This window comes from Wolffia australiana, chromosome 14, assembly GCF_029677425.1.
Source record: "Wolffia australiana isolate 7733 chromosome 14, ASM2967742v1".
Lineage (NCBI taxonomy): Eukaryota > Viridiplantae > Streptophyta > Magnoliopsida > Alismatales > Araceae > Wolffia > Wolffia australiana.
In genome coordinates this window covers 14,558,110-14,580,722 of record NC_135848.1, presented here as the reverse complement: position 1 = coordinate 14,580,722, position 22,613 = coordinate 14,558,110, and the positions used below count along the sequence as shown (strand labels likewise).

The window sequence follows — 22,613 nt, the reverse complement described above, 5'->3', positions numbered from 1 at the left end:
AGACGCAGAGCAGTAAAAACCAGAAGAGAGAGATAAGAGAGAGAAGAGAGAAAGACTCGTTGCTAAGAGAGAAATACCGAGAGAGGAGAGGGTCAGGGAAAGATACAGAGAGAGGAGAGGGTGAGAGAGAGATACCGAAAGAGGAAGAGAGGGTGAGAGTGAGAGATGCCGAGAGAGGTGAGGGTGAGAGAGATACTGAGAGAGGAGGAGAGGGTGAGTGAGAGAGAGACACTAAGTTTTCTCACGTCACCGGTGACGGTGACGCCGTCACCGTGACGGGGACGTGACGGGACACCCAATGGAGGGACAGTGACAGTAGCGTGACGGTTTTTTTTGCATGTGCTGGGACGCTTGATGGGACAGTGACATGATGAAAGTTTCGTCACATCACCATCCGTCACATTCCGTCATCCGTTGTCACGTCCGGGGCACCATGTCCTGTGCCATTCCCTACTCTCCCTCTCTTTCTCTCTATCTTTTGTGGCCTCTCTCTCTCTTGCTTGCTCCTTGTCTCTTTTCTCTCTCTCTCTCTCTCTCTCTCTCTCTCTCTCTCTCTCGCTCGCTCTCTCTCGTCTCTTCTTTCTCTTTCTCTGTCTTTCTCTCTATCTCTCTCTTGCTGTTGGTCTCTCTACCTCTCTCTTGCTCTTGATCACTCTCTCTCTCTCTCTCTGTATCTCATGTGCACTCTCTCACACTCTCAATCATTCTTTTTCTTTTTTGGGCTCCCTCTTTCTCTGGCTCATTCATTCTCTATTTCTTGCACTTTTTCTCACGTTCTCTCTCCTCAGTTGCTCTCTCTCTCTTTTCCCCAATTGCTCCCAATCATCCTCTCTTTGTATATTTAGTCTATCTCGTCATCCATCTGTCCATCCGTTCTGTTTTTTATCATGAATGAATGATTGAATGAGACTGATGACAGAGTTGTGATGATGATAGATCATGGGCAGATGATGACTCAAATGAAAGGAAATGCTGTTAGTGGATATCCATTCAGTCCCATTCCACCTGTTCCAAAGAGAGCCTACTTGTTATAAACTAGCTCCACCCTTCATAACATTTTATTGCTCACATACCCTTGTGATATTTTCATCTCCCAGTGTCCTCATTTATTCTTTCCAAGTCAGGCCGCCAGACAGCGGAAACGGTTAGAAATGCAATTTTTCTGAATAAATGGCCAACAACTATTTCTATTTACTGATATTATAATGCTTTATCAAATTAAATTTGAATTAATGAGTCCACCAGTTTATCCCATAAAATATGACCACGTAGGATATGACTGGAGTAGGACTGACCTGGCAGATTACCCCTCCAACTAGGGTATGGAGAAGAAAGATTTAAGAAACTCATAAGACCCAAAGAAAATGGCCCCTTGGCAGACGTACATTAAAAGTCTCGGCGTCAGACCCCTGAAAATCATCAAAACATTAACACAAAGAGTTAATATTTGAAATTTCAAATTTCCAGCCCAACACATTACAGTAGTGCATTTTTTCATTTTTAATTTTCTTACCTGTAAGATTACATTTTAAGGAAAGCCCTTAAAATAAATATCCCATACTCTCGAAGGGAGAGAAAAGATATATATATATATATATACATATATAAGCATATATATCACATTTTTCTATGGGATACCACATATTTCCGATGTGAAATAAAATAAAATTTCTTTCTGGTACAGGAGAATCAAATGTATACCAAAATTCCAATAGGGAATGAAAAAGTATTTGCGTTTATAGTTGTTTTTAAATTGTGAGAATGGGTACATCAACCTGTAGAGGCCTCTGATTCCTTCGTGTCTGGAGATGTCTTTCAATAATGTTACAACACCATCGTGCTTTATCTGAGGTCCTGGCATCTGCAGCGCCACAAAGTCTCATTTATTCAAAATTCCCAGAAAAAACTAACTACGGGGGGTACCATGAGACTTGAACATAATGGATATTTTATTTTTCGATTAATTAGAATCCCTGTAATTAGGATTTTCTATTAAAGGAAATTACAAGTACCCGCGCCTGCAGTCTCGTCTTAGCTACATCGAATGGAGTGGTGAAAAGAGCAGCAGTACAACCCGCAAGGCCTCCACACACTAACTGCCAGAAAAAAAGATCACAAATTTGTGAAAGCCAGATCAGAAATTTTCAATTTTAAGTACGCATATTTCTAGTTCTTTGATGGGAAGGACTCTGAGAAATTTCAATTGGACAAATCAGAAAAAATGTATTGCATCCCTTTTTGTACTTCTTTCAATCACTGTAAAAAAAACTCCATCAGTGTCTCAACACATTTTATGAAAAATTTATACACCCACGAAATGAGATATTTAATTATGGAAAGAATAGTGAGGACCAAATATGAAACAGGTGGTAATCGTAGAGATTAATCTGATCATGCTGAGAAATCCAAGCATTTGTTTCGTCAAAGGCAAAAAGATAAAACAGTAATAAATTGAATGAAAATTTTTTTCCCCGGCAATCTATCAATTAGAGGAAGACATTTTGGCCTCAACTAAAAAGAAATTATGATTTCTCTATTTAAAATTTCTGGTTGGGGCATATGCGATGATTCTATTCTAACTATGATTCTTAGGATGGATTGGAGATTATCCAATGTTTAAACTCTTCACAAGCACAAAATACTTACAGTGGGAAATGCACTGGGATGAGCATCCAGGTTTGATGACGAGTTCATTGCTTCCTTTACACGTTCATAAGTGTAGAACTGCAAGAAAGAATAATCATTGGGATGATCAATCCTAAAGATCATAATTTTCATAATAATATTGGAAATTGGGAGATATTCAAGAGTGACCTTGATAATAGAGTGAGGGACATTCCTACAAAGTACCGCACGCCAACCGGCATACAGGGAAGGTAGACCACCCTTTCTTATGACCCCAATCAACGCATTCCTAATGAGAAATAATAAAACTTAATGAAACGGGGGTTGCTTTTTGCGATTAGAAAACATGAAAGAAGTATAATTCCAGTAATCAACCTCTAAAAATCTAAAAAATAAAATAAAATAAAATTAATGCAACACTCGTTATCATAAAGTTTATATTGCTGAGAAAAATACGATCACACACCAGGAATTACTGTAGCACGAATGTACTTGCATCTGTTGTTTTATTCGCTCACTGGGGGTGAAAATAAAAGAAGTAGCTACGCTTGCGCAGCCACCTGCTCCACAATGTGCCAAAGAATGATAGTCCTGCCATTTGCCCACCAAGCGCATTAACAATCACTTGGAAATAAGAGAAGATGGAAGAAGTGGACAAAGAAAAAAATTAGATGAAAAACATACTTTGGGCAAGAGAGGCAGAAAAGTCCCCTTGGCTGATTCATAGGTGCAGGTGTAAACAGCCGAGATTGGGGCTGAAGATGCCAGATTGCTGGGAATTCCACGATAAAGACCCATGACACCTATCGATGACACTCTGATCCAGTTAGAGTCAGTTCATCAACGATGAATATGACAAGTGGATGATGACAATGGCATGACGATTCATCATTATCTTCGTCAATTCTCCAACGCCCAAACATGGATGATGATGAGGATGATTTTTTTTTTGAATGCTAGGATGATGAGGATGATGATAGTAGGGGAAGACAACGATGATGACAATAACAAATTGTCATTGTCCTTGTCCTTGTCATCAATCGGCTGACGGTGAATCTTCATCATTGTCGCCATTTTCCGGATCCCAAACATGGATGACAATAGCGATGTCGAGATTTGGATGTCAATAACATTAACAATGATGGATCAACGTCCTTGCCCTTGTCATCCATCATTTGATGACAAATTGTCATTTATTATTGTATACTGTCCAAGCCCAAACATGGATGCCAATAACACAATCTGGGGGTGACAATGATGATGACAATGAATCATCATCTTCCTTATCCTCATCATCCATGGGTTGGTGACAAATCACCATAATCAGCGTCAATTGACCAAGACCAAACATGGACGTCAATTACAATATAATTCAAACCCTAGATTCAATTATTAACATGCATTCACCAATATTATTCAAACTAACATAACTCGACAAGAGATTAAAAAATATCAAATAGCTCAAATGGTTTCCAAAGAATACCTCTTTCAGATGTAATCTTCCTAATGGTATATAGCAAGCTCTCCTTGCTGACACCATGTGCTTGCACTATAGACTTGACAGTGTCCATGGGATGCAAGCATATACTTACGAATATGCCAGCCAGTCCTCCTGCCAGGGCATGTTTTCCCTGAGAGAAGACCTCTTCTATTTTGACCCACAAAGATAGAGGAGTTGAATAAGCACTTGTTGTCTCTGGACTATGGAAATGAAGGGCCTTCTTGTCTTTTTCTAATGTGTTTCCTTCTTTGATGTCTGGTTCTTCAGACGACTTAACCAAAGCTGGGTAAGAATGGCCATGGCTTACCTGGTCATCCTGCTTACCAGAACAAGAGATTGAAGATGGAGATGGGGGGCCAACATTCTGACAGCTGGAGAAATTGAAAGCTTCCAACGGCCTCGTGACTCCTTCCTCAGAGCACAAGGCACGAGACAGATCTCGAGAAATTTCTTCATGGCATTCAGAGATAATCCCATTGCTTTTCTGATCACCAAGATGTAGATCCTCAGGCTCAGACGAACTGAAGATCACTGTTGAACTAAGAGAGGTGAAACCCTGATTTCCAAAACTTTCCTTCCCCAGACAGTGATGCCCAGTTGTTATTCTTGTCTCCCCATGCTTTTCTTCTGGCTTTGCCACAGTCGAAAAGTGGTAACCTACACTGAAAACGCCATGAAAGTTTCCAGATAATCTTTCTCTCATATACGACTGAGAAGGTTTCAGGGGGCGGCTTAGAATGTTCCATAATTCAACTCCTCCAGATACAAACTGCGAGGTGGTCAGAATCTTGGTGGGAGGGTTAACGATTTTCTTCCCATCAGATTCGACATTTGAAATATCATTTGGTTCCTTTGAAACTCTTGCTGCAGAGATTTTGACAGAAGAACAAGGATACTGGATGGAGTGGTCGTCTCCCTTGGGAGGCCTCTTCACCATCTGGTAAAAGTCTCAAGTTACTATTCCCAAACAAACTGGGGCATTTGAGAATGAAACGCCATATGGTTATGTCTGCAAAGAAAAATAACGACTTAGAATATGATGGGAATTTGAAATGTAAGCTTAGATAAAGGTTGACAATAAGAAATTTGGACTGCCACTATTTATGGTCTTTGCAGAGGACGAAAAAAAATTGCGCTCAACATCCAGAAACCTGTTATCTCATCGTCATCATTTGCAGTTTGAGTGACGATGAGCACCTCATCCAGTTAATACAGGACTATTTCATTATCGTCCTCATTATCCTGCTGCAGATGAATGAAAATGATGATGAAAGTTAATTATTGTCATTAACTATGCTCAGATGATTTTCTCATAGTCATTCTGGAGAGAACGAATGGATGACTTGTTGTCATCCTCTCATCATCCACAAAATGATGGGAAGCACAATTCTGGACTTGTTAAAAGAACCACGTAGAACCTGGAAATGAAGCAACTACAAAAACAAAATAGCAAAAAGAAGTGTCCCCTACGCTATTACCATTGTATTGCTATTTCAAGCTTCTTAGTTCAACAGAACCTCAAGCTCCAAGGAAGAGAACGATGATGACTGCTTGGTGGGTCTCAAGTCAGACCTCCATTACAGAATTCAAGAGCAAAAAATTCACATATACCTTTTTCTGTCATGGTTCCCAAATGCCATGAATATTGTTGGGATCAGTTAATGGGCAATCCTCTGATAGATGCTCTGTCATTCTCCTTCCATAGGGAGTAAGTTCAGCAAATCTCTCCCACAGATGCAGGTTTTATACATTGAATCTCAGTGGATCTATCATTCCTGGTACCGCAATGGGAAGATGCTTGTTCCTGGAAGCATCGGATTCTTTTCTCTAATTTAATAAATCTCCTTGGCACGGTGACCGGATTGTTTACTCTATAATTCTAGTTCAGGCAAAGTCAACCAGGCCAGCATTGGTTACTCAACATAGCCTGCACCTCTTGTGATGAGCATCCTACTAGATTTGATGAGCCATCCATATCCATGAATGGGCCATCATAATAGGGTTCTGGTTTGCTGTGAATCCATGGATATTATAATGTGCAATATGAAAGCTTCCATGTAGGTTTATACTCAACTATGGAAAGGAATACGATCCTATTAGTCGGATCATACTGACACATTTGATCATTGGAATGGCCTGATTGATGATTGGATTGGCAGAGTAGTTCAATTGACTTGGCCTGAACAAGATTGAACCCAGTCTGCTCAATAGAAATGTTCAATGATCCCCAAAACTGGTTATTCAACTCAATTAGCCTATAAATGGAAGGAGGCAAAGGGTCATAATCGGTTGCCGTGAAGCCCGCCAAGCAAAAACTAACGCATTTCAGAAATACCAAAATGCCCTAGCTTAGGGGTCTGATTACCTAGTTAATCACAATTTCAGAACATTAAAAATCATCAGATTACTTAAACATTGTCCCCATCAAAAAATGGACAGAAACAACTGTCACATTATTTACTAGAATCCAAAAAATGAAATCATAACACACTCTTCTGTCAGGTGGCCAATCCAGTTGCATTCTATCCAGATTCCACGAATGGAAAAAGCACAGTGAGCCCCATTAAATATTCTCCTCTGGAGAATATATGCACACATAAATCACTTCCAGTGCTTTTTGCCACTAGACCGGCATCCCAATTCGTTCATGAAAGTATTACCTGTCCCACTAATTTTTATTTTATAAGAAAAAGAGGAAGATCACCCCATAATGGTGATCAATTTGAATGTAGTGATACATGATCATGAAATACATGATGGACCAGAATGGCGCTCTTTCCATCCTTCACTCCCTCCTAAACCAGTATGAGATAAAACTCTCCACATTATGTAGGACAGTGTCTTCGAGACAGCCCTTCCCTTACACAACCTCATTGCAGTGCAGCCATATCGGCCATAGCTCTGCAAGGAGCCTTTCCCACTCCATACGTCCTCTGCAAACACCTTCCCGGATCAAGCCGCAGCACGCCTCATCAGATGCCACAGCTTCTGTGAGCTCCATATGGCACAGGCGAGCGAGCACTTAAAGAACAGATGAGAGAAATCTTCCTCACCCTGTGCACACAAGGGACACACTGCCGATCTATCTGGAAGCATGCACTTCCAGAAGACTCAAGACATAACTCCCCTCTTGAGCAGCAACCATCCAAAAATCCTCACTTTTAATGGAACCTTCTGATTCAATAAAAGTCTGCAAGTAAGAATGATTGACACCTCCACTGTACCCTCTCTGGTCTTCTTGTATATCTCATGAACTGAAAATGATGGGCCTCTCCACACCCGGCCCTTCTGTATCCCATTTGCAGGTTGTAAGTGTGATAGAGACTGCTGCATGCTTAGCAATTCTTCCACCCTCTTGTCTGACAGAACGCCCAGCAAAATAAAAAAAATGGTTCAATAAATCCATTTAAAGAATGGGAAGAATGAATACATTTTTTCATGTTCACACATTTTTCATTTCGTGGAAGGTGGTGACAATCCTTCCTTCAAAATAAAACAAAGCAAGGAGATGCCCCTAGGATTGATAATGGGGACAAGGAAACGAATAGCCTCAGGCGAGAGGGATCCTTGGTCAAGCTTCCTCAAGCATGAATGGTAGTTTCCCTGGTGAAAGAACAAGGCCCAAGACCCAATGACCATCTCCTTGCTCTTGGAAGTTGTCCCAACATTCTCAAACCGACAGTTGAGGGTTCATTGTAAGAGATAATAGGTATGGTGATACTCCCAGTGGTCACTGGCCCAATCACCTGCAGGGTGTGCCTGCTGTCTCCCGCAGTCTATGCTTCCGGCTAGCACTCCTATCTGCCTTTCCCCCATTTATGCATGCATCCATCTGATCTCCATTGAGGTGGCCTTTGTTCCCGCTGACCAGGTACACCTCGTACTTCTTCTGGTATCCTGTCTGCGAAGTGTCCCACCTCCTCAGCTTGAGTTGTTGCTGAAGTCAGACCTCTGAAAGGAAGACAGCCAGGTGTAAAACCAGGCCCAATCAGGAGGTCCAGCCCAGAACTTGAGAATCTTAAGCCCTTCCTCAAGTCAAGTCAAATGAGTAATGCAGCCTGTGCTCTCTCTCTCTCTCTCTCTCTCTCTCTCTCTCTCTCTCTCTCTCTCTCTCACACACACACACACACACACACACACACAATGGCGTCCTTCTGAAGAGAAGCAACCTTTGTCATTCCCTTACCATTCCCTTTCTCCTCTTTGACCCCAGGAACCCTTATCTCTACCTCCCTTAACCTCTCTATATTCTGCAAAATGGAAAATTAGCTTGACTTGAAGTGTTTCATCGAATATTTCAGACAAATCGTACATTCAATCAATCCACTCATTTGGGTTGTATCATAGCATTCGATGTTTCTTTGAGGAAATAATTATTTCTACATTTCCCAGTCTTTTGGAGAATTGCGTTGAGGAAATATTTAATGATAATGATGGGGCAAGCTATGTAATTTCAAATTTGAGAGATTTCTATCGTACCAAGTTGAAATATTTGAAAAGTATAAGGAAAACTTACATCATTCAACAACATGCAGTTGCCGTGATGACGAATGTCAGATGAAACCTGAATAAAAAATAAATTGTCCAAAATAAATCCCTGAAACCGTACCAACAGTGAGGAAGGAAATCTAGAATCCATTTTCCACCCATAAAAGAGAGTTTAGAAGGAAAAATAAGAATATTTAGTATCCTCCACAAATCGGCCCACAAAATAGAAAACCAGAAATGTTCATCTGCTACCAGCTTTCTGATGTCCGATAAAGGTCAAAGTTGATTAGAATTTAAGAGGGATTAATCTGCCCTTTTTTTAAATGCCCACGAAGAAATAAAATGAGCAGTTCTTCAATCACTTCCCCCCAATAAAACATCGACATTGTAGATCATTATCCAATAGCGGAAAGAAACCTGGCGATCAAAAACCTCGATATCGAAAGAAAGAAATAAAAATAAGGAGAGAAAGAACGGGTGAGAGCAAGAGAGATAAAAAAAAGAGGAGAGCGAGATAACCGACAGAGTGAAAGACCGATAGAGAGCATTCCGCAAAAAAGAAAGAGGAAAAAAAAACTAAGAGCGGTATCAAACATGGAGATCAGAAACCTAAGATGACGGAAAGAACTCGAACTAACAATACCGAATCAAGATAATTGACTCACAAACTAAGAATGCTGAACAAGAAGTACACTGAAACACATTTCCAATTCCAAGGAACGAGATTTAAGTAAAGTAAAACGGATTCGATTCAATGATTCAGATCTTCATGCATTTATAATAGATTAATTCGTACGAATTAAAGAGGAAAATTATATCAATCCCCAACCAAAGAAGAAATCGACGTTCCCCGCCGAAACCATTCCTAAGAAGGAAAACAGATGAGGAGCCAAAGGAGAAGATCGACAAGGAAATACCTGAATAATCGACGAGACGACGCAGCCTGATCCGCGTAATACCATCAAAATATACATTTCTAACTACAAAAACATGAAGAACCATTCAAGAAATTCGTGGAAAATGAGTAAACACTTGATACTGGAATTCGTGCCGTAATTGACCACTTTTATACTATAAAATTAGTTTTTTTTTAAATTAAAAATGTATCTATTCATGACTCATGCCAACTTTTATCTGGGTGCATTTTAAAAAACTTTAAAGACTTGGAGATCTAATCACTTCCATATTGTGATGAAATTTCATAATATTATTTTCAGTGTATATATTTCATGTTATAATCTAACCATTGCATTGTCATGTGCTTCACATAAATTGTCCAAAATTCATGTTGTTGGAGTTACACGATGGAATTTGTGTCTTTGAGTGATATTTATGTTGTCTAACTTCCTATCCAAATCCCCTAATATTTACACTTTTTCATCGCCTTGCTTTGCATCAAATATTTTATTATGGTTCAGTGACCAATGTCTCACATGTTTAGTCTTCACCATGTCATGCCTTAACAACCACTACCCAATAACAAACAAACAGCTAATATAACATCAACATATACACATACTCATCTCACAACAATACTTCTAGAGGTGTCTCCATGATTTCACTCCTGGAGTTGATTTCTTAGCTTCTTTTTCTCTCCAAACTCTTTTTGGTACAACCTTCATATCTGAAGTTCTCATATCCTCATCATGATTCTACTCTTATGTACAAAATTGATGAAATCATCCATTAAATAGCTCATGAATTCTAAAACTTAACTTTAACCCAGTCAACCCTTTTGTCTCACCACCAGTAAATCTCAGATTTGTGAAGGGTCAGCACATTTATTGAAAAATACTTGATGCTAAACTCATCAAGATTAAAGTAGATTCTGAATGAAGTTTCTTATTTATTTTTCATTTATCTGTAATTTAATCTCAAAACCCCAAATTCAGCATTTATTAAGACCAAACTTAAAAATCAGATCTCAGGCAATCTGATGAAACTAATAGTCCAAGTTTTTACGAAATTTCGAAAGTATATGAAGCATCAAGTTTCTTGATGGTAAATCATCGTTTGTCGTTAATATAGTGTTTAAGGCTTCTGATTTATGCTACAATATTTATAATTTTCCCTGTAAGCACATAGCAAGTAAGGGTTGCAGAAAAAAGAATCAAGTAATGAAAAATGAATTTGTAGTTAATTTATATTTTTTTAGGATTTTAAATTATTGTTTAGAACATATAAATACATTTAACCTAATTTATCCATATTTTATTGAATAGTTTTAGATTTTACTTAATTTTCTATACAGAAATATTAATTAAGTATAAATAAATTACATTTATTCTAAAGATTATAATTAAAATTTTTTTTTCTCCTAAATATTAATAATTTATGATTTATTTTGATATTAAATATTAATAATTAATAATCATATTAATATTAAATATTAATATTTTATTTTGCATGGAATCCTTAGATTTAGAGAAGATTTACATTATAATCCACATTTGAAAACATGCTTCAATAGGCGCAAAAACATGCCTGCAATTTTGCCATAACATGCCAAACTTTGGACTGAAATTTTGCTTTTCAGCAATGTGTCCAATGTCTTTCTGCCACCTGCACCAGAAAACTGTAAAAACTAAAAAGGTAAAAGGAAATTTATATGCATTAAACGTTTTTACCCACATCAAATTGCATTTTGCCACAGTCAACATTCACAATTAAATCATGTTAGGTGCATTGATTGTAAGATTCGTGACGTGTTTTCTCAGTCTGCCCAATTATCAATGTGTCTGTCATCATCTATTGGCTACATGCTTTATTCAATAAATAGTAATAATGATGAAATATATACATGAATGTTTCATAATCCATTGTCTGCCACCTATGGTTGGCTGACCCCAACCATTTGCCACAATCAATAATTCAAATCCAAAGAAATTGGGATGCGACACCTGGAAGAGCATATTAAATTAAATAAATTTTATTTTAAAATATTGTAAATACTTAAATAAATCAATAAAATTATATTATGGCTTTTCATGTTATTTTCTTTATGATTAATTTCAGAATATTTCGTAAAAATACCAGAAATTTTAGAAAAACAAAATTTCATTTGAAAATATAAATAATTATTTTAAACTTATATAACATGCATTTATGATTCTTTTCATAAAAATAAATATATAAAATTTATTAAATTACTTTAAAATATTTCATGTGATTTATGGTTATCACTTGCCTAACATTTGTCAACCATGATCGAATATGGTAAAGTCATGATCTTACATGAGAACTGAAAACATCCATGCTTAGGACTTAAATCAGGATTTAATAAATCAAGTCAGAATGTCATAAATCAGGATTTTAACATCATCTCTGATCATAATGAAGGGCCCAAAACATTGAGTATTTGGTTAATGGGTTTATATGATTTATCAAACTAGTTGGTCAGCGTATATGTGTACATCTTGTTCAATAGTATACGATATATTGGAATATTTATGTAGAATAAAATATGGCTGAAGTTTTCAATTTTATATTTAAGTGAATTGTTCTTGTTCATCATTAATTTATACGATATTTTAAAGTCAACTTCATAAAAATCAAGATTTTCAATTCCGTTTGATAATGTTTGATGTAGTCATTTATGCTATTTTAAAATTTTATGAAATGAATGGCAAAACGATAAGTATGAACTATTGAAAAAGAGGCTACCACTTCCCAGCTATCATGACCTAAGAAGGGGTGTGAATAAGGTTATTTAGATTTTATTTAAAATAAAGCTTTATTTAACAGATACAACCTACCTATTGAGGGAATGAGGTAGAGGATGTGGTAGAATCAGAAATATTGTGTTTAGACAACTTAGTCTAGTCCTTAATACTATTTTTGGCTATCCAGCCTGAGGTGATGATAAGCCAAAAAAATGTTTGTGAATTCCCCTAAGAAAATTACTTGGTAATAATGTATAAAAAGTATACCAAGAAAATAAAAGTTGGTGAAGCTCTATTTTCCTTGAACCCCAAAGTCTTCTGCAGAACAATGTCGCTTAACCTCTGTAACCTTGGGCCCTCAAGCCTTCTCATGTTTAGCCTCCAAAGCTTTCAGCAAGTTGAACCTCAAAGCCTACTAAGACCCACTTATAGTCTGTATATTGATTTTATTGAAACACTCACAGATATACAGATCACTTCAGCTGTATAGATATTCAAGGATAAATAATATCTCAGTATATTTCATGAAAAATGTCATACATATTCAACTAGGTGTCACAAGATGATTTGAAATACGTTGATGCATTTTTAGTCTGGATCAAACTCATTAATAGTTATGAGGTGCAAATAAAAATTCCTTGCCTCCAATCTCATCGTAGCACCTCTAGATGTTTCCTCCTATTGCTTGTAACTTTCACAATACTAAACTAATAATCATCATTAGACTATCCACAGATAGAAAAGCTGAAGGATGATAAGGAATTTATTTCAGTACGCATAGGTGAGGGAATATCCCCTAAAGTGTAATGCAAGTTGTATGTTTTCTTTTATCTGTCATTTCTCAATGTTGTCCTTTGTTCCACTTTTTAAATTTTTTGTTCAATGATATAATTATAGATGATATGAATTTCAATTTATCTTAGAAACAAATTTGACGTTTAATAAAAAATTAAATTCTGTTTGAAAAAATCTCCAAGTGATGATCTTCAGGCCAAGGTCAATGACGATGTGAATTTTGTATCACGATGTCGTCTTCCTTGTAACCTCTTAAACCTTCGAAAATTTTCTTTTTGAATCAAATTTATTTGGGATGATGTTAGAAGCAAACATGGTGTTGAAAAAAGTTCTGAAATTAATGTCTTTGGAGTGCAATATTTTTCTTGCTCTTTGAAGTGTGATCAGACCAATAAATTGAAGTAATGATATGAAAATATGAATAAATTTCCCATATGGACCTTCAAAAATGAAAAGGGCAAGTACGTAATTTTCACCTATATCAAGAAGTCAGATCCATTTTATAAGAGAGAAAAATAAGATAGGATAAGTGCTTTAATTTTGATCTAGGATAATTGTGACTTCTCTATTTATTTCATAAACCATAAGATACAAAACCAAGACACGCTGTTTACATGATATAACTTCAAATAATTCTTTAAGATTTTTACATAGATGTCTGAAATAATATTCTTCAATTTTTTTTGCGAATAACCCATTAATTTTGATATAAATATCTAAAGTGGGTAGATAACTCCACGTTGGTGATTACACTTCACTGGTCAAATGTATCTGTTGGATATAAACATTAGGCCAATGACATAGAACCTGGTTATCATCATGTCATATGAATATCTAGTCTTAACATGATGATTTTCCCATTAAAAAGATGTTCAAACATTCGATGTTTTCATGTGCATGATGCTAATCATCCAATACATGAGTGAATTGCATACCATCTCAAAAAAATGTATGATCTGATGTAAAACCCATTGATTGAGGCTTCACTTAGATTAATCCACACATTCATCAAAATACATCGTCATTTTCACAAAAATACACTAAGCCTTAATCCTAATTAGATTAAATTATTTTTTATGGAATTTTTATTTTTTTGGGATAAATATTTCTCCCTCCGTCAGTATCATGTGTACATAAATTAATACTTTTAAAATTTTCTCACTTGTGACCGAGGGAAAAAACTATATATTTTATTTTTTAATGAACACAAATATTTTTCCCAAGTAAAATCTTAACTCATTAGATCCCTTAGGCACAAGTGAAACATGATTTTATTCTAAATTTTGTATTGTTGGCGACTAAAATTAATAAAATCATCGTCAAAATCTCTCTACAGCTTAATCCAAAATATGTTTAAAATAAATAAATAAATTCATAAGAAACATTGTTATTTTTATGCATCGTTGAGGGAGTTACCAACTTAGAAAGTTGGTAAAAATTATAAAGTTTGGTAAAAATTGGTGAAAAACAAGAGTATCCTTTCAAACTATAGTGTCAGATGCCAACTTAGAAAGTTTGCATATTATTAGTTTATGATAAACAATAAAACTATTAAGCATTAAATTTGAAAAAATATTATTTTGAATCTTAATTTTTGCTCAGAAGTAAAAATTATAGAAAAATTCTTGGGGAATAAATTACATGACATTGATTGATAAAACAAGACACAACATTATTATCTATACTGGTTTATTTCATAATATGAAGATATTTTATATAAATGAATATCATAAGTTCATTTCTTCACATAGGTTTATTTCTAGATATATAAATCTTCACATATCCCTATGTATCAATCAGTTTGAATTAAATTATCAATGTAAATTTCCAACGCACTATTGATCATAAAATAATTATCTATTTATTAAGACTATTTTCTAAATGTGAGGTCAATATATGAAATTAATGAGTAATCAGTTAAATAAGTAATATGATTTTAATCTGACAAAGATTACGTGAATATATATTTGCATAAATTTAAATGAGTATTTAAGGAATATTTTGAGTATAAATAAATTAATTATTCAATCATAATTGAATAAAGAATTTCAAGAATTTTTTTCTGAAATAGTAAAATGGAAAAATATGATAGAGGATCAGACACTACATTCTCAAACCCATCTCTGTTCACAATACAAATCATATCCGTGGGTTTATTTTAATTTAGATGAATAAATAACTGCACATAGTAGCTCATAATATATAACTACATTAATATCTAAAGAAAAATATAATGTAAATGTAACTTCTATAAATTACTTTTTCAATTTATGATAATTTATTGAGAAAATCTCCTAGGTATTTTCTATCATACTATATTACCGCAAGCTTCTTTTCTATCCTTTGACTTAGAGATACTCTAATAAAATCATAAGCATGAAATGTTTCTTGAAATTTAATATAAACTATTGAACTTGTAATATATGCACCTAGATAACTGCTTAATAATAAGTATGGAGGGAATATTATCAAAATGTTTATAAAATAAAATTTTTAAATATTTTTATATTTTAGTAAATATCTCTTTCAATATACTATATAATGTTTCATGGAATAATAATCCTTCAGGTGTCTTGACATTTCTGGGTAAAAAAAGCCATATGATCACTTAATCTTGGGCTTATCAAACTACAGCCCATGATATATGATTTTATTTCCCAAAACTAGAGCCATATTTTCTCTTCATATTAATACTTTTTTTGGAGTTTACATAGATATGAATTAATCATGAGTTTCCTACTTTTATTATATGGCACTCTTGCACCTTAAAAACGTGGCTAAGGTGTTTCATAGTATTAAGTAATTATTTTTAAATTATTAGAGCCAAATTTCATGAGAATGTGGTTTATCTTGGTCAAACTCAAGAGTACATATTTTTTCATAACCATATACCCCTCTAAGTAATGAAATAAAATTTCCCCTAGTATTTTCATAATTTTTTGTGTGATAATGTTCATGAATAGTGATATTCATGTTCTACAAATTTTAGCTTCTCTTAGTGTGGATACTGTTTGGCTGATAGTTAATTTGGTCTAGAGTTCATCACCTTGTTCATTCATATCGAATATTTGTACCAAGTGTGTGGAAAATTAAATAATTAAATTTAAAATTGTAGCCTTTAGCTTACTCATGGCATTTCATGCATCCTAGACGTGACTGGGAGGCCACTTTGAGCCATCATTCCGGAACATTAATTAGAAAGTGTTAACAAGTCATGAAAGTAAGTACATAAGAGATTTAATATACACACATATTATTTTAAGAAGTAGATGGGAGAGATGTGATGAAAAGAATGATTCATGTAAGGAGGATGGTGATAAGATGATGAAGACACGTTGACATGAAACACATGAAACATGATCAAAAGGTCTAAAGACACGGTGTAATGGTTAGATCTGATGATGAGATGGATCTAAGCTAACGTTGATGATGGAAAGAACAAATTTAAGATGATGAAATGTACCATAGATCCTCACCTTCCGCCAGGATCAATGCAATTTTTTAGTGTAGGTAAGCTCCCCCTCTTCTCTGTTCCCTCTTCTCGAACACTTGGTACACGAAGAACAAACTTGATGGATCTCAAAAACTCACTCTCTTTCAGTCTGCTAAAAAATGTAGGAAGCAAGTCCAAGGATATTTTTGCAAAGATCCTCGTACATCAGAGGGTGCGGCTGAAAAGATGAAGCTACCTCTAAAATTTATGCTCAATGGGACTTTGGATTAGTGGATACTCAGCTCTAAACTTAGAGAAATTATGACTGTCCCTTTTGTTAAAGTTTCTCTCTCCTCATCAGCCATGTTATTGCTTCCTTGATTTTAGTTAACAATTTCAGAATCTCACTAAAGTCTCTTTATAATCCTCAAATATTTTCCTTGATTTCCATGAATAACAACTAAAAGAGCGCCATGTGTTATACACAAAAAAGAAGAAAATATATATTTTAATATTATTAAATGACATGAAAAATAATAAACTCAAAATTAGGGTTTAAACTATGTTGTCATGAGATTTGAGTTAATTACAAAAAATTATAAATCGATACTCACGTGATAATCATAGCAAGTGGATGAGTATGGGTCATTTCTACAGGGAAAGGATCTTACGGATTTAACTATTTTTAGATGGTGATTAGGGTTGGATGAGAAGGGATACATATAAAGTAAGAGGTAGTTATGCAATGGAGACAGTGAGATGAGATGGAAGGTATTAAGTATTTAACTAGGATGTGATGATATGTAAGTAGAGACATACATGGAAACGAGGTAGTAAGATAGATGAAAATGTAAGGGGATGATAGAAGATGTGGGAGATGATTGAGAATGTAGACGGGAAGCTAGTGGTTCCAGGTTAATAATTTAAATGGAGGAGAGAACATGGGATGAGATCATAACAATGTAGATGATGTGTGCTGTAGATAGTAGATGGTAATTTATGATGATCGACCATAAGGGATGATGGTTGATTGAGATGAAAAAGGTGCTATGAATCTAACTGAAGTATGTGATGGACAATGACAATGTAAGGCATGAGACTAACCTTAAATCCCTATGTTCTGCTAGGACAAGTGCAATTTCCTGATATAGATCAACCTCTCCTCTTCTTTGTTGACCTTCTCCAAGCACTAAAGACACCAAGAAAACCCGAGATGGACCTTGAAGACCTCATTCTCTTTCAATCTGTTACCCTATGAGAAAATTAATTTTACTATTTGTTAAAATGATCTGAGACTCAATCTTTATAGATCCAACCATAGGAATGGATAGATAAGAGAAATATGAAGCTGCCCTCAAAATTTCAGTTTGATCGACCTTTTGGATTGTCATATTAAGCCCTGAAGTTGGAGAATTCCGTATGGTTTATTTAATTCATTTATTTCTCTCTGTCGCATTGTTATGAGGGTTTTGTCTTTACCGTAGCATTAAACATGATAATGGTCTTGCATCGTGCCCTTGTCCATGTAAGAAAAGGTGAAAGTTAGTCAAACGAGATATTAATCTTATACATAATAATATCAATGTAATAATGGGAATACATTTGTCTCATGAGAAGACATCAGGGTACGCCACGTCAGTGCATCTTTTTTAAAAATCTATTAAATATGGACAGATCAGCGCCATGTGTACACACGCACACCACATGTACATGTGGTACCATGGGTCTCGTGATTTGACACCACATGTTTTGAACAATCAAAGGAGAAACTAATAATAACTTAATAGATATTTTAAGTCAGATCTCCTCGGTCTCCACATCTCATTTGATGTGAATAAAATGAATCCTTTTTTGAATTGGGCCACATCCTCACTGCAGTTTCAATAGTAAGAAAAAGATGTCAGTCATAAGTGCCATTATGACATTGCTAATGGCAGTTTCATAACAAAGGGAAAAAAAAGTCATACTCCGACTCAAAAAACTTCTATTGCATCTGGCTAGTAACATTGAGGTAGACTTGATTCAGCTAACAAAGTAAGAGCAGTTTCAATCACATGCCAATTCTTTCTTAAAAAAGTTTTTTTTGGGGTGAATGTGGGCCTGAGACACGATGTTAGATTCCACCTTGCTTCAGATATGTGGAGAGCCTTGATACTCACCCGCCAATCAGATTGAAGGGCACATAATTTCAATTAAAAATAGTGTTTGACCAATGTTTGAAAATTAAAAGAAGTATAATACATGCCAGTTTTCTGCTTCAATGGACATAACCAAGTGTATCATGTAAAATCATCAACAAGTACCACATAATATCTAAAACCAAAATCCGAGATTGGGAGATGTTCCCCCCCCCTCCCCCCCCTAACTCTGAATCGACTAATTCGAGAGGTTTTGAGGTTTTCCAGACAAGAGTTTCCAAATGCAATCATATGGGCTTTAGAGAACTCGACAAGCAATGCACACGAAGGCAACTTGCATAGCCTCATTGGACAATCATATATTTTGATGATTTGATGAATAATGTAAAGAGAAGGATGTCATCATCAAGCATGCCATATGATAGTTCACGTACGCTTGCCTACATAAGTTTGAGCTTAAGAGTTCTAATCAGAAGGGTTGCTAGATCGCTCAATCCTTTCCAAGATAATAGATATGGGTGAAATTCTGAATAATAAAGAATTTCAAGTAATATCAGGAACATGAAGAATATCTTAAAATCTGAGACGTATCTTGATTCCTAAATAAGTGGGAATGACCAAGAGCAAAGATAGACAAACCTTAGCCGTTAGCAATGTCAGGTACATAATAAGGTGCTGGATCAATCAGTTGAGATCCATTTGAAATAATGGGTTGCACCGCAGTCACGCTACAAATATTGGTATGAAGAAGGGTAAGATTATCCAGATATGGACTATGCAGCCTATACATGGGAAGGATGCCCCATTACATTGTAGGCATTAGCCAGTCTCATGAAAGGTGTTTGTCCTTGAGGTACTTTGAGTAGATTAAGGAATGTCATCCCACAAACTTGTGATTTACTAGTTCATGGAATTCATCGCCAAGATGCCCGAATGGTTAAAGCCCCCCTTTTATTCTCCATTTGGGCTCATTTGGGGCCTATTACCCTCTTATTTAAAAGGGTTTCCCCCATGTTGAACCCTAATACGATTACTATTGAGGAGATGTGTCAGACGACTAAGTCGGAAGATGTACCGCCACCGCTGCCGCCTGAACTGAAGCATTGCACTCTGTAACTTGTCATGATTACCAATCATGATTAACTTACCGCCAGATTTCATTTGAATATCTCAAGAACATTTTATGGTGAAGGAACATATGTTCCTATAAATACTCATGTATATCCTTAGCAAATGAATGTGGAATAACATTTGTTTCCATTACTTTTCTATTTACTATTTCCCTTCCACCATCTTCATTGATTTCTCAACATGGTATCAGAGCACGCTCTGTCGGGTTCTGAAGGATCCTCTGATGAAGGAATCATTCAACGGCAACAACGTCGCACACAATCACCCGAAAGAGCCACGCATGTCCCTCATGTCGGAATCAAGCTCACACGAAACAACTACCCTCTGTGGATGCACTGTGTGAGAACCATTGTGGGAGCTCAAGGGCTAGGTAAACAATACCCATGAATGACCTACTTCTGCTCCAATGTTCACAGATCCGGAGAATCCATGGTGGAAGAGGGACATGGCAGTAATGGCCATTGTGATGTCGTCTATGAGCGATGAAGTTCTCCCAATCATACAAAGTAGTATGACCTCTTTAGAAGCATGGAGAACCCTCAACATCGAGCTCTCCTCCATCTCAGAATCAAGAGTCATGGAGCTAATGAATAAACTACACAATATCCAACGAGGTACACGAACCATTGATGAGTTTGTTCAAGAAATACGCAGTGTCAGCAACGCACTTGGCTCAGTCGGTGAAACGGTCCATGAAAGAAAATGTTTGGGGACTTGGACCAAAATACCAAGCCTTTTGAACCAGTGTATACACTCACACAAGTGTTCTCTCCTTTGATGCCATTGTGGCTATGTTACAATCAGAAGAAAATATGCTAACCTTTGGTAGTATAGCATAAAGTGAAGATGAACCTACTCCAGAAGCCAATCAAGCTCATACAGATCAACAATCCACCAGAGGACATGGAACCGCGGACGTGGGAATCGCGGGTGTGGCTCTGTTCAATCAACATGAACAGGCCCCCGATGCCAAATTTGCGGAAAGATTAGACATGAGGCCGATGTATGTTACGATAGATTTGGTCCATGTACTCCACGCAATGACTCACCGTCACCAAACGTCCGGGCACCTCAGAATCAAGTTTAAGAATACTACCTCACTCCAAGACCACCATCGACACCGTCTACAAGCACGCAGATGCACTGGTATCCAGACAGTGGAGCAACTCATCATGTCACCGCGGATCCACAAGTCATAAATCAAGCTACACCTTACCACGGCTCAGAAACACTATACATTGGCGATGAATCAGGCTTGTCCATCCACGCAACTAGAAATTCCTCTCTTCCGACTCAACTTTATCAAATTCATCTTCAAAATATTTTACATGTTCCTAAGATCACTAAAAATATTATATCTGTTCATCAACTTACAATTGACAACAATGTCTTTGTTGAATTCCATCCACAAAGTTGCTTTGTCAAAGATCGACAGACAAGGGCAACACTACTCAAGGGTGACATCTAGAACAGACTGTACCACTTGGTTCTCAAAACATCTCCACCACCTTTTGTTGGGCAGGTGACCAGAGAACTTTGGCATCAATCTCTCGGTCACCCTGCTCTTAATATTTTGAAAAGCATCATCTCTCATTTTGATTTTCCTTTAACTTCTATGCCACGACCACATGTGAGTGAATCATGTGCCATGTATAAGGCAAAACAACTATCTTATAATACCTCCACTCATATGTGCTCTACTCCTTTTGAACTCGTTCATTCTGACCTTTGGGGTCCTGCCCCCGTATTATCTCATTCGGGATTTTTGTACTATGTTACCTTTATTGATGCTTTCAGTCAATACACTTGGTTATATCCTCTTAAGAAAACAAGTGATCTCCTCGATGTATTTCTTACTTTTAAATGCTCTTTGGAGAGGCAATTTGATTGCAAAATCAAGGCTTTTCAATCGGATTGGGGGGGGGGGGGGGGGAATATCGTTTGCTACATCACCTACTTTGAAAGAAAGGCATTTAAGATCAAGTCTCTTGCCCCCATGCTCATCAGCAAAATGGCGTTGCTGAACGCAAGCATCGTCATATCATTGAAACCGCGCTTTCTCTAATGCATCATGCAGGTGTTCCTCAATGGTTTTGGGATGAGGCAACATCTATAGCCGCATATCTGACCAATCGTCTTCTAACGGCGCAGCTGAATGTCAAGTCTCCGTTTGAGGTACCTTGACATCATTCTCCAAATTACAATTTCCTTAAAAATTTTGTTTGTGTTACCCAAATCTAAGGCCACATGTTGTCTCGAAATTGAGTTCTGGGTCTGAGCGATGTGTCTTTCTTGTGTACCGTTCTCACCACCTTGGTTATCATTGTTTAATTCTCCACAAAAATAAAATAGTTATCTCTAGAGATGTAGTCTTTGATGAAAATGTATATCCCTTCCTGCTCAAAGACAAAATTACACCAACTCTAGGAAATCAAACTCCTACAGATAAACCAATGTCTCTCATACAACCTACCCAAATTGATATCAATCCTCTAAGCCAATATCCTCGACCAACCTACCTGATAATGAGTCTCATTTACAAGATGTTGCTCTCTTGCAAAACACTCCAACTACACTTCCTATACCACAAACAACCCCAACTGACACCTCACCAACAACTAGACCCGTAACCTCTGGCTCCAACTCCACTTTCCTGAAACCTTTTAAAAACATCTCTGAATTGTATCATACATCTATGAAACATCCCTTTCCAGTATGTCTTACTTCACAAACTCACCCTCTAGAACCTACGACAGTAGACATTGCACTCCAAGACCCTATATGGCCAAAAGCCATGACTGAAGAATACTCGGCTCTCATAAGCAATCGCACATGGGATC

General features: G+C 36.5%; 1 protein-coding gene across 3 annotated transcripts; it reads right to left on the bottom strand.

Annotated features, from left to right (window-relative positions):
- Window positions 1–1,182: 1,182 nt before the first annotated feature.
- On the bottom strand, window positions 1,183–9,666 carry LOC144712181 (Mitochondrial substrate carrier family protein). 3 transcript variants are annotated; one of them, XM_078586379.1, is made up of 10 exons: window positions 9,532–9,666; window positions 8,643–8,690; window positions 4,109–5,135; window positions 3,310–3,428; window positions 3,092–3,216; window positions 2,815–2,914; window positions 2,647–2,724; window positions 2,013–2,096; window positions 1,776–1,861; window positions 1,183–1,409 (listed from the first exon to the last, which is right to left on the bottom strand). In XM_078586379.1, exons 3-10 carry the CDS (start codon window positions 5,061–5,063, stop codon window positions 1,316–1,318), a joined length of 1,641 nt encoding a protein of 546 aa, XP_078442505.1. In that variant the 5' UTR covers window positions 5,064–5,135; window positions 8,643–8,690; window positions 9,532–9,666; the 3' UTR covers window positions 1,183–1,315. The 3 variants fall into 3 exon arrangements, 2 of the variants coding, with proteins under 2 accessions (XP_078442505.1, XP_078442506.1); XM_078586380.1 differs by lacking the exon at window positions 9,532–9,666 and adding an exon at window positions 9,444–9,498; XR_013583743.1 differs by having other exon boundaries at window positions 1,355–1,409; window positions 2,013–2,092.
- Between the last annotated feature and the right edge of the window lie 12,947 nt (window positions 9,667–22,613).

Coding starts and splice junctions, on each gene's coding strand:
- LOC144712181 (XM_078586379.1), bottom strand. CDS start 5,063: ATGGTGAAGAGGCCTCCCAAGGGAGACGACCACTCCATCCAGTATCCT. Junction 3,429..4,108: donor GAAGATTACATCTGAAAGAG/GTATTCTTTGGA, acceptor TGTCATCGATAG/GTGTCATGGGTCTTTATCGT. Junction 1,410..1,775: donor GGAATCAGAGGCCTCTACAG/GTTGATGTACCC, acceptor GATGATTTTCAG/GGGTCTGACGCCGAGACTTT.